Source organism: Diabrotica virgifera, chromosome 3, assembly GCF_917563875.1.
Source record: "Diabrotica virgifera virgifera chromosome 3, PGI_DIABVI_V3a".
Lineage (NCBI taxonomy): Eukaryota > Metazoa > Arthropoda > Insecta > Coleoptera > Chrysomelidae > Diabrotica > Diabrotica virgifera.
Window position 1 is genome coordinate 246,934,705 of NC_065445.1, and position 12,597 is coordinate 246,947,301.

Consider the following 12,597-nt stretch of genomic DNA (forward strand, 5'->3'; position numbering starts at 1 on the left):
GCTGAAAATATCTGAGGGTGGATGTTTTATGCCGTAGGGTATATCGAATTCTGATTATTCTGTGTGTTTCTGTATTGTTTCTATGTGCTTCATGTGATTGTGTGTGTCTGAGTGTCCATACTGTATTTTCTTGTTGTTCTCTTCTTTTCGTATTATCAACTAAAGCTAGCTGCATTCTGCTGATGGTTTTGCTACACATTTTTTTTCATTTAGTAGGATGAGGGCTGCTTCTTTGATTTTTCCTTTTTCGTGTCTTAGTATGATACAATTGATCCAAAAGATGGCATAACCCAGACATCCAAAGTGAAAGTTATCCTCCTACACCAAATTGTTCTATATGGTCCACATAATGTTGAGAAAAAAGTCACACCATTTTGAGCGTCGGGTTTGGAGGTAGAGGGGGGAGAAATCGGTAAATTTGTAGATTTTTAGGTTTTTCGTCAATATTTTTAAAAGTATGCGGTTTAGCATGAACAACCTTCTATACAAAAATGTTCTACATTAAATTTGAAATAAAAAAGGCTCTATGCATAATCCTTCTAAAATGAACGGTTCCAAAGTTACGGAGGTAGTATAGTATAACTGGTCCAAAAAAAGGGCCTAACCCTAGGGTTACCATACGTCCGGATTTCGTCCGGACAGTCCGGATTTGAAAGACATGTCCGAATTGGCGTCCGGATATGAGAAATGTCCGGATTTTTTCTTTACTAAAAAAAATGGAAAACACTTGGCCCAACGGTGGGAAATTTCATTCTGCGCTAAATCAGATGGTTAAGGCTACAAGGTGTTCCTACCTGGAAAAAAATGGAAGAGAGAGCTTTAACTATAGTCAGCGTTGTACCGAATTCTGTAAAAGTGGATGAATTATTTGATGAGCGCTCGTCACTTCTCCAAGTTCTAAAAAAGCTGAAACCTAAATGGACTTTATACTACCTAAAGAAGAAACCCCAAACATTCGTGACAAATGGCAAGAAATATTTGAAGCATTTTCTAAAAGCAACGTTTCCTTTATGAATATTTTTAAAATAGTAGAATTCATCTTTTTTCTGTCTGGTACTTCGGCTCCTGCTGAGCGTATCTTTTTCGATGATGAATTTTATATTGACGGCTGAAAGAGGAAGATTATCCCTGCCTGTTGTAAAGGAGCTTCTCAATATTTAAGCAAATTCTGTAATGTCATGTTCCGAATTTTATGACAAAATAAAAACTGACAAATGACAAGCCACTTTTGAGAAAAATTATGTCTTCTGAAAAGTACGAAAGAAGAACAGATGAAGAACAACCTATCCCTGGGCCCAGTAGAGACTAAGCATTTCGCATATATGTACAATGTAGAGGTAGCAACACAGTCAAATTCACATTTTACATTTTCTACAACCCCTTGGACTACTTCTGTCCGGATTTGGCCTTAATAAATTATGGTAACCCTACCTAACCCAGACATCCAAGGTAAAAGTTTTCCTCCAACACCAAATTGTTCTATATGGTCCACATATTAGAAGTCGGTAAATTAGTAGTTTTTTTACGTTTATCGACATCATGGACTTAGCTCTCGCACAAGAAACTGATCCAGAACTGCAAACTTTTTTAAGTGAGAAAACATCACTGCAAATGAAGAAAATACGCTTTTCCGAACAAAACAGTGACATATCAACATCTACAGCCAGACCATTTGTACCGAAACCACTTCGAATGGCAATTTTTCGCACCATGCATAACCTAGCACATCCCGGAATCAACAGTTCTGTGAAGATGATCACACAGCGATATGTTTGGCCATCCATTAAATCAGATGTGAGGAAATGGACTCGAGCGTGTATACAGTGCCAAAAATCGAAAATATCGCGCCACATTGTTTCACCCACTGGAAGTTTTCTACCACCTCCCAGCCGATTCGAACATGTCCACATAGACATTATAGTGATGCCGGTTTCAGAAGGAAACAGATACTGTCTAACATGCGTCGACCGTTTCACACGTTGGCTAGAAGCTTTCCCGATGCCTAATCAAGAAGCAGACACAGTAGCCAGAACATTTTTTTCTGGTTGGATAGCTCGTTTCGGCATTCCCAAGCGCATCACAACAGATCAAGGCCGACAATTCGAATCGCATATTTTCAAATCAATCTGCAAATTAACTGGAACTACCCATTTAAGGACAACCGCCTATCATCCGCAAGCAAATGGTATGGTAGAAAGGTTTCACCGACAGTTAAAAGCAGCAATTCGATGTCATGAAAACATCCGATGGACCGAAAGCCTACCTTCAGTGTTACTGGGCATACGAGCAGCGTGGAGAGAAGATTTAGGTACTTCAGCCGCCGAACTCGTGTACGGAGAACTCTTTCTTGATGCTATCGACTCGAGATAGTGCGTCTGCCACAATATTTGTTAATCCAGAAATGTGCTGAATGTTAGTACAAAATTGTCCTATATAGTCTAAATATCTAAACTGTCTAGGACTACATTTATCTAGCTTCTGAGTAAAGGCGAAGGTGATTGGTTTCTGGTCTGTGTATATCGTTATGTCCTTGCCTTCGATCATATGTCTGAAGTGTTTTATGGCTAGATATATAGCTAATAGTTCTCTGTCGTATGCACTATATTTCTTTTCGCTAGGTGAGAATTTCTTAGAAAAGAAAGCTAAGGGTTTCATACCTGTATCCGTTTTTTGTTGTAGTACAGCTCCAGCACAAAAATCAGAAGCGTCACACGTGATGGAGATATCAACATCGTTTACAGGGTGGCTCAGTAAAGCAGCGTTAGCTAAACTGTTTTTGCAGTCGTCAAAGGCTTGGATTCGCTGTGATGTCCATTCGATTGGTGCTTTTCCTTTGACATTACCTTTTAGGGCATCATGTAGTGGTGCTTGTAGCTCAGCTGCATTGGGTATGAACCTTCGGTAGAAGTTTAATATACCTAGAAATCTGCGTATCTCACTGTTTTTGGCTGAGTGAAATTTTGTACAGCTGCTACTTTCTCTTGTGGAGGTGTGAGTCCTCCATCTGATACTGTGTATCCCAAAAAGGTAATCTCGTTTTTGCCGAATTGACACTTTGCTAGGTTTATCACAACGCCGAACTGCTTGAGCCTTTTGAAAATTTCTTCCAAATGCGACATATGCTGGTCTTCGGATTCTGATACAATGAGAATGTCGTCGATGTAGGCGTAGGCGACGTCTAGACCACGTAAAATCTCATCTATGATACGCTGGAAGGTCTGTCCTGCGTTTCGTAAACCAAAAGGCATATATAAATACTCGTACAGCCCAAACGGTGTGGTAACGGCGGTCTTTGGTATCTCTTCGGTGGCTACTGGTATCTGGTTGTATGCTCTAACTAAATATATTGTAGAGAAGATTGTCTTACCAGCTAGCGACTGACCGAAATCCTCGATGTGCGGAATTGGATATCGATCTGGAACTGTTCTTTGGTTTAGACGTCGATAATCTCCGCAGGGTCTCCATTCCTCACCCTTCTTCGGGACCATATGCAGTGGAGTAGACCAGTTACTTTTTGATGGTCTTATGATTATTGATGGATCTTTCCACTGAACGCTATGTTCATTGTCACAGGCATGTTTACATATCTGTGCTTTGTGAATGTTTACATATCTGACGCTTAGAGGTCTTGCAGTTTCGGTCACATAGAAATTATTACATTCACAAGGTATTTTGTAGATGCAGTTCTCTGACCTCTCTTGTGTGTTGTTGAGTTTGTTTTGGACAGGATAGATCTGGGTGTGTTTGAAATGTTGTTCGGGTATAAGCCATTTACATATGGTATAGTTGAAATCCTTGAGTCCTTTCCTGTGGGTGTTACTGGATTGCCTTGTAACGATATCCTTCCGTCCTACATTCAACAGTATGTTCCACTTCTACTCCGAGGCGGCAGCCAGGTGTGGGGCAACCGAAATGGTATTTAAGAAGAGAACCGAGGAAGAACAATCAGTCCTGCTGCGATCAAGCTCTAGACTCCCTGGCTAACCAGTGTAGTGAACGGTTACCGCCATCTCCGATTCGGAGTTGTATGGGTATCTGTATAGGTATTGTTATTTGGATTGTGTGAGTATTTGTACAATAGGAAAAATGAAAGAATACCCATGCGTCATCGATGATATGCATACGAATCAAATCAAAAATTTCTAGTCAAAACAACGTCTAAACTAAAATACTGTAAAAAAACGAATGTGACTACTACCCCACCGTACAATTTTTCGCTACGTAAATGTGTCAAACATTTTTTGTGATGTTATTCTTTTTCTGATAATACATACCTATATATTTATTGGTAATAAATGTTACTTTTACTACCGTAATTAATTATTTGATATAAATTAATAATACAAAAATAATGAGTAAGCAAATTTAGTATTATGAATTTCTCCATGTTAAAGTTGCCTGACGTAAATAGTAACAGGAATTTAAAAAATGTCGTTTGTGTCAGCTGCATTAAGTGACTTAAATGAAAGTAAACTTAATTAATTCAGATCATTTTGGTACCCAGATCATTTTCCAGACATTATCTGCAAATAAATGTATATTCGTAAATGTATATTCATAAAAATATACTAATCTGTAATTTTATAGACTATGATTGAAAAGTCAGAGTAATATGTACACGTTTGGCAAACTCATAGACAGAAGTTAACCATATTGACAGATGATTACTTACAAATTTTATTGACTTATTTTAATTAAATAAATACTTACCAAACCAAAAATACAATATAATATCAAAATAGATTTTAAAAGAACTGAGTTTATTCAAGTAAATACGACTGATTATTAAAATTTATAAACTCTACCGAACCTAACCTAGTTTCACTGTCAAAGTGACAGAAATTGAATCTGTCAGATTATAGTTGACCAGCACGATGACTCGAATAGTAGTTTATACAATCATTATTTCTACTGATGTTGAATGTTTTCTAAGAATGACATTAGAAGTACAGAAATAGTCAAGTGTGAGTTTAAATTTTCTACTAAATTAATATAACTACGTTGAGCAATCGTATCGCCGTCTCACTCTGTCAATTATAAATATGTAACTGCGTTTGTCTTGGATAACGTTTTTGCTTTCTAGACAACACTTAATAATCTATCTCTCTCGTTTGTTATTTATAGAATAAGGCAGCAAATCCAAAATAAGTGCTTGATATGATCGTTCATGGGTATTCTTTCATTTTTTATTACATTAATTGCATTTGGTTTTGATAGTAATGAATACAATTTTATTTTTCTTTTGCAGACGTTCGCCAAAGAGACGAAGATAGAATGTTATTTTATTTTATTATTTTAAGTTTAAACTTAAGATTGAAACTGGTCTAATTATTAAGTAGTTTTTAATTATCATATACATATTATATTACTATAATATTATTTAACACGAACAGTTATGTAATGTTACCAACTTACATAACTTAGTCAAAAAAACTCAACCTACCTTAAAATACTACATCATCTTCTCTCCTGTCTTTCTTCATTAATATTAAGTATCTCTCTGCTCGTGTAGGGTGGCGGAGGTTCACTGATCAACCTATTGTTTCTCAACACGTCAACGTACGACGGAGGTTGATCGCTGAACCCTCTAAAGTTGTCTATGTTAATGCGTGCTCCCGTGAACAACAGCGGATCGCTTACTTCAGAAGTGTCTATGATTATGTTGGAGCGAGGTGTACGAGAATTGTTGCGGACTGTGTAGATCCCCGCCGGTGCGAAATCAGCTCTGATTATGTTGACGTTGGTCTGGTTGCGCAGTGCGATGTTCTCGCAGAGATTGTGGTGCCGCTGTTGTTGCAGAGCGCTCTTCTTGGCGAATATCACTACTTTGGAGACTATGAGCAGCAGCAAAACGATAGAGAAAAGGATGCTAATAATACCTTAAAAGTAATTACAAATATATAGTGCATTAAAAAGCAGCATTTAGGTTCAAAGGGTATATTCCGTTAAGATAAGCAAAACCCCCTCACTCTCCGAATTCATTTTTTTTTTCATTTTTTTACGTTCTATTATGTGATTAAAAAATAAGACTCGGCAAAATAGGTTATATATAATTTGAAGTAACCGAGTTCTTTAAGACATTCAAAAATTAAGCGAAACACCCCCCAAACCCCCAAGTAATACTCGTTCAAACCCCCAAATAAAACTCGCCAAAACAAACCCAAAACAAACCCAAAAAAGACCCTCGTTTTGGGGGGCTTGAACGTGTTTTTCCATTTTTATGGGTTATATACAGGGTGTTTCATTAATAATTGTCCATATAGTAACTGGAGAAACCTTAGCACAAAATACGAAGATTTAACCTAAAACACTTAAATAAAATGTGGTTCCTTACTGAGTTACAGGGTGTTTTATCTAAAAATTTAAAAACTATTTTTGCTCAGCATTTTAAAACTATTCGACGTATCCTTTTCATACTTGGAAGAAAGTATAGGTACTGTACAAACTACTAAATTATGTTAAACAAACGATTCTGGTTATTACCAGAGGCGTACTGAAACCTCTATACTCTGGGTATAGAAATTTTTGAAGAAAAGAATGATGAAATATGGGAAAAAAATAACTGAGAAGAGATTTAAGACAAAAAGAAGAGGGGCTTAGCTCAGAAGGACAAATTAAATGGGCAGAGAGACACTAAATCTCAAGAATATTGGCTTTAGAGATATAAAAAAGGAAAGATTTGATAATGAAATGATGGTAATTAGGAAGAAAATGAGACCTGTTAATACAGAACTTAATACAACTAGGTAAGACCACTGGAGAGAGATCGAGATAAAAGGGACGATAAAGAGAGAAGAAAATGGGCGCCAACTCGGACAGCTCAACTTCTGGGGCACAATATTTGAACGCTTACTCTACTTAGCTGTAGCAAAAAGAAAAAACTAAGTTTTGGGCCCAGAATTTGAACAGCTCGAGATTATTTTAAGTAACGAACAACAGGAACTAAATGACACTAAAAAAACTATGGCCTTGACTGAATGTTCCTTTGCAAATGAGAATAAAATGATTATACTATGAATTATATATAAACTTATGTGGTAACTTAATCTAACGAAAGATCTAACTACGATGATGCATTGGATTTCACAACGAAGGAACGAGAGATAAATGTACTGTGTACTTACTGAAACAAGGCAGGCACGCCGGAATATCCACTTCTGTTATGCGAAGAAGTCCAAAGAGATGTTTATTTTTTGTAGATGGTATTAGCTGACGTTTGATTTCCTTATAATTATTTGATTTCCATCTAAAATTTGTTTCAATCTCGTCACCTAAAAATGAGAATAACCTCACTAGCGGCGCGGCGCCTGCCCTTCGAGCCGTTTCCTGACCAACTGACGTTCACTGTTTTCATGAAATCGATTCGTGTCGATCCGATAGAATCATGCGCGGTGTTTTCCTCTTGCTTCGCTGCGAAAGTAGGCACCTGGGTGATTCCATAGGCGTCTCCAAAGAATTTCCTAGAGGGGCATTTTTTAATCCAATTTTTAATTAAAGTAATTTAATTAGGAGCATGATCGCTACAGTACGACGGGGGAAAGTGAATGGTTGGCCCTTTCCAAATTCTACGCCACTGGCGAAATTGCTACTTTAATTCAATTTTTGGATTCTCCAATACTTTCTATGAAAATAACATACTCTTCATTCGTAACGATAAAGTCATCAGTTTTCTAGATCTTTGAAGTTAAAAATGAAACGACACGGTTATTTTGATTAATGTACTGTCGCTTCATTTTTAATTTCAAATATCTCGAAAACTAATCATTTTATCGTTACGAATGAAGAGTATATTATTTACATAAAAAGTATTGCAAAATCAAAAAATTACACTAAAATAGCAATTTCGTCAGTGGCGTAGAATTTGGGAAGGTTCAACCAACCACTATCCCCTGTCGTACGCTTCTGGTAGTAGCTAGAAACGTTTATTTATCTTAATTTAGTAGGGTGTACAGTACCTACACTTTCCGCCAAGTATGATAAGGATACGCCAAATAGTTTTAAAGTACTGGATACAAATAATTTTTAAATTTTAATCATATGAATCATATCATAAATTAATCAAAATAACTGTGCCGTTTCATATTTAACTTCAAATATCTCGAAAACTATTGACTTTATCGCTACCAATGAAGAGTATATTATTTACGTGGAAAGTATTGGAGAATCTAAAAATGGCACTAAAATAGTTATTCCTCCAGTGGCGTATAATTTGATAAGGGTCAACCATTCACCATCCCCTGTCGTACGCCTCTGGTAGTAGCTAAAAACGTTTGTTTATCATTATTTAGTAGGATGTCTAGTAGTCGCACTTTCTGCCAAGTATGAAAAGGATACGTCGAATAGTTATAAAATGCTGAGCAAAAATAGTTTTTAAATTTTTAGATAAAACACCCTGTAACTCAGTAAGGAACCACATTTTATTTAAGTGTTTTAGGTTAAATCTTAGTATTTTGTGCTAAGGTTTCTCCAGTTACTATATGGACAATTATTAATGAAACACCCTGTATTAGGCCTGGATCCGGCGTACAAAAAAAAGTTTATTAATAGGAAGCTGAAAATTTGTTAATAGCTTAACGGTGTCTAGTCGGACAAACTTTGATGTACGGGAACACTAGAACAGGGGAAGTTTTAATTGTGGAATAAGTGACAGGTTTCGAACGTCAGACTACGAAAACGTCCCATGTATTTTATCGGACAAAATTTTCAATTGATTTGTTACCCTTTCATTAAACACTCATGAAAAAATCAGACTGCTATTTATCACCAACATAATTTCTGTCATTTGACATGTTCTACGTATCTGACTTAAAATGCCCAACATATTTGTCGAACAAACATTTTTCATGTATTATATAAAGTTTGCTATTGAATCAACTTAAAAACAACCTACTAGTTTTCACAATCATAAACTTGTCAGGATGACAAATTCCACAATTAAAACTTCCCCTGTTCCAGTATTCCCATACATCAAAGTTTGTCCGACTAGACACCGTTAAGTTATAACAAAATGTCAGCTTGATATTAATATTTTTTTTGGTACGTGGGATCGATGCCTGCATGATTTGAAATAACTGAGTCCTTTAGGGCATGGGTCACCAATTAGTTTCCATGGGGGTCCGTTTCGAAAACCTATGACACTTCCGGGGTCCGGATGTATGGTGCCTTTGTCTGGCTGTTCTGATTCGGTTTCTTTGCGGATTCTGGTTAAAAATATCCCCTATAAACAAATCAGTAGGGTGCCGGGTGAAATTTTTGGGCAGAAATTGTTTAGCATTTTTTTTAACAAATTCAAAACATCACCTTTCTTGCCCCTGAAAATATGTTTTTAGCATTTTTGGGTCATCTTAAACAAAAAATATCTGTCACTTTATTAAAACTAAGAGTTTTCAAGCATCGCAAATGCATATTTTTGCTTTTCAGATTTTAAATCGCTTATAACTCGAAAACTATCAACTTTTGAGAAATATGACAAGAAACCTTTTTGTTTACAATTACCCAAGAAACTTAAAAATACATTTTTCGAGGCAAAAAAGTAATTTTGAATTTGCTTAAAAAAATGTTTCATCCTTCTGATTTGTTTAAAGGGGACATTTTTGAACAGGAATCCGCAAAGAAATCGACTCAGAAACATTTTTCATACGAAAGTGGCCTCACACATTGACTAATATGGAAAGGAAAACTAATAATATCTGATTGTTTTTTGGTTACTGTATACTTTCATGTAAGTTTTCCTGGTACAATAAATAAAATATAAATTCATTGTTTTGATGTTATTATCAGTATATTTTTAAAACAGCAGTATTGTAAATTGTTACTGAGAATATTTTAAAAGTAAGGAATTTATATTTTGAACGCTAATGAAGTTTTAGACATCTTCAATTTTGTAGAAAGGAAACTGAGAAATTTAAAATAAATAATCATAGTACAAAATGCTAATTAACATGTTATCTTTTCTACATTAGTTTCAATGCAAGGTGTTTGTTGCAAACTTTACAGTTGTGTCCTCCAAACTTCTTTATATCATCGGCCCATCTCATTTGTGGCCTTCCTCTACTTCTTCTTCCTAACCACAGTCTCCATTGTTGTATTTCGTGATTCCATCTTTTATCCTTCAGTCGGGCATTGTGTCCTGCGAAGCTCCATTTTAATTTGGCAGCATGTTCTCTTGCGTCTTGTACTTTGGTTTTGCTTCTAATCCATTTATTTGTTTTTTTGTCTATGAGCCTCACCCCGAGCATTGATCTTTACATCGCCCTCTGTGCCTTTACTATTTTATCCATATTGGCCTTGGTGAGTGTCCACGTCTGTGAAGCATACGTAAGTATAGGGAGAATACACTGATCGTAAACTCTGGTTCTTAAATATTGTACTATTTTAGCGTTTTCCAAGATCCAACTCAGTTTTCCATATATTTAACATATAATAGAGAGGAAATGAATATGAAAAATGCACATGACAATGTTATATTACAGTTTACTTAATTTCAAAATTAATGATTAGTAAGTATAACAATAAGGGAACTCTTTACAAAATTAAATTATCAGAGTTAAAAATGACATTTTTTTATGAATAACCTGTCTTTGGAGTGAGTTTAGTGCAAATGAGTCTCATTAGGGAGTTGAGATATTCATTTGTTAAGTGAGATCTCTACCGATTTATAATAAAGTTCATTCTTGATAAAGCGGCTTCGCTCACATAAGTTGAGCCAAACATAGTACACAATTTCATGGCCAAACATTTTCAAAATTGCCAAACACTAGGTACATTCTGAATTTATTGACGGTCCGCACAAAACTAGCCCACGGTCCGGATGCGGACCGCGGTCCGCTAATTGGTGACCCCTGCTTTAGGGCATTCAAAAATTGGCTAAACACGCTGAAACCCCCCAAAAAAAACCCAAAAAAATCAAACATTTTGTGGGGAGTTTAAACATGCTTTTTCCATTTTCGACTGTCTCAAAGGCGTCAGTTACTTCAAAAAATGTATAAACTATAAAAAAAAATGAAGAAAAAGATCTGTGTAAAAGGTATATTCGTTTGAAAACCCCAATAAAAGACTACATTAAAATACAGAACGTTTTCGCTCTAAAGAGAGCATCATCAGTGTTCTAAGCCTAAAATAAGTATAACCATAATTAGTGAAGACAAGAGTAAAAATTTTTTTAAAGGATGACCAAGATAAAAAATTAGGTTATACTTACAAGCTCTACATGCTAAGCCACCAAAAATACATGGGTTAAAACCCTTAAAATGCCGACCAAAGGTCTTACATTGGCATATTATTTATTAAACCCTGGCGATGGGTGAAATTTAAAAGGTATACCTCAAGGCACCAGATGACTATACCACAAGCATGTGGGTGATTGAGTTGATTTCTCTGTCTTCACAAAGAGAAAGGTGAAAGCCAACTGATTACAGGTGACAGGTGTGAAAGCGTTTCTGACTAATGACAGTAGAGTCATACAGTGTAACATGAAGTTGTGTGAACTGATATGTAGTTTGGTACACTAGCCAAAAATTTATAAAATTTATTTGTGGTAAAATTCAATAATAACAACCAACATCGTGTGCTAGGACTACAGGTATTCCACATTAAGCTAACAAGAACAATATACGGAGTGAAAATAACGTTATTTAAAAAAGAATTGTCAACAGGATTCAAATGAGTGTATTACTAAAGATAGGCAACCAACCATACATGCGATAAATTTAAAATATTATTTTGTTTTAATAGTTTGAAAAGAATAATTTGCCCATATGCTCAAATGCATTTAGGGCAGAGAAAATACGTAGATTTCATCAATCTAATCTTTAACTTTTTAATATTTTAGAAAAAAAAATTTTAAAACAACAACTTTTACTCAACACCCTCTTTCTTTATTTTCTCCATATAGGTAATAACTCACAAAACCATACCTAATTTTTCATTGTCTTATGTAGATATACACATATAAGGACAGAATAACTATTCTAAACCTTTTATAACAACTATTATTCCTAATCAGTGTAGAGTAACCCTTACATACCCCATATACTTTACTATAGTACGAATTTCAGTTACATTAATTTATCCTCCATATTAATATTAAAATATCAGACATACGGAGCCCTTGCCTCATAGTTCTACCACTAGTCATACTTTTGTTGACTTTTCATTTCATTCAGTCAGGTACATCAATCATCTTTGTGCTGGATGTCAAGTGACTACATACTTATAAGACTAAAAACTTCAACCTAGACATTGCCCTCATCATGTTTAATAGTTTAAAAAATCTACTTATTTTCTCTGCCCTAAATGCATTTTGAGGATAGGGGCAAATTATTCTTTTCAAACTATTAAAACAAAATAATATTTTAAATTTATCGCATGTATGGTTGGTTGCCTATCTTTAGTAATACACTTATTTGAACCCTGTTGACAATTCTTTTTTAAATAACGTTATTTTCACTCCGTATATTGTTCTTGTTAGCTTAATGTGGAATACTTGTAGTCCTAGCACACGATGTTGGTTGTTATTATTGAATTTTACCACAAATAAATTTTATAAATTTTTGGCTAGTGTACCAAACTACATATCAGTTCACACAACTTCATGTT

General features: G+C 35.3%; 1 protein-coding gene across 2 annotated transcripts in view; it reads right to left on the reverse strand.

The window, feature by feature from the left end:
• Nucleotides 1-12,597, reverse strand: part of LOC114341351 (low-density lipoprotein receptor class A domain-containing protein 3-like) — a 76,128-nt gene that overhangs the window by 11,158 nt on the left and 52,373 nt on the right. For both annotated transcript variants that reach the window (XM_028292138.2, XM_028292137.2), the window contains exon 6: nucleotides 5,444-5,879. In XM_028292138.2, coding sequence (XP_028147939.1) covers nucleotides 5,458-5,879 — 422 coding nt within the window. In that variant the 3' untranslated portion in view covers nucleotides 5,444-5,457. The remainder of the gene's footprint in view (nucleotides 1-5,443; nucleotides 5,880-12,597) is intronic.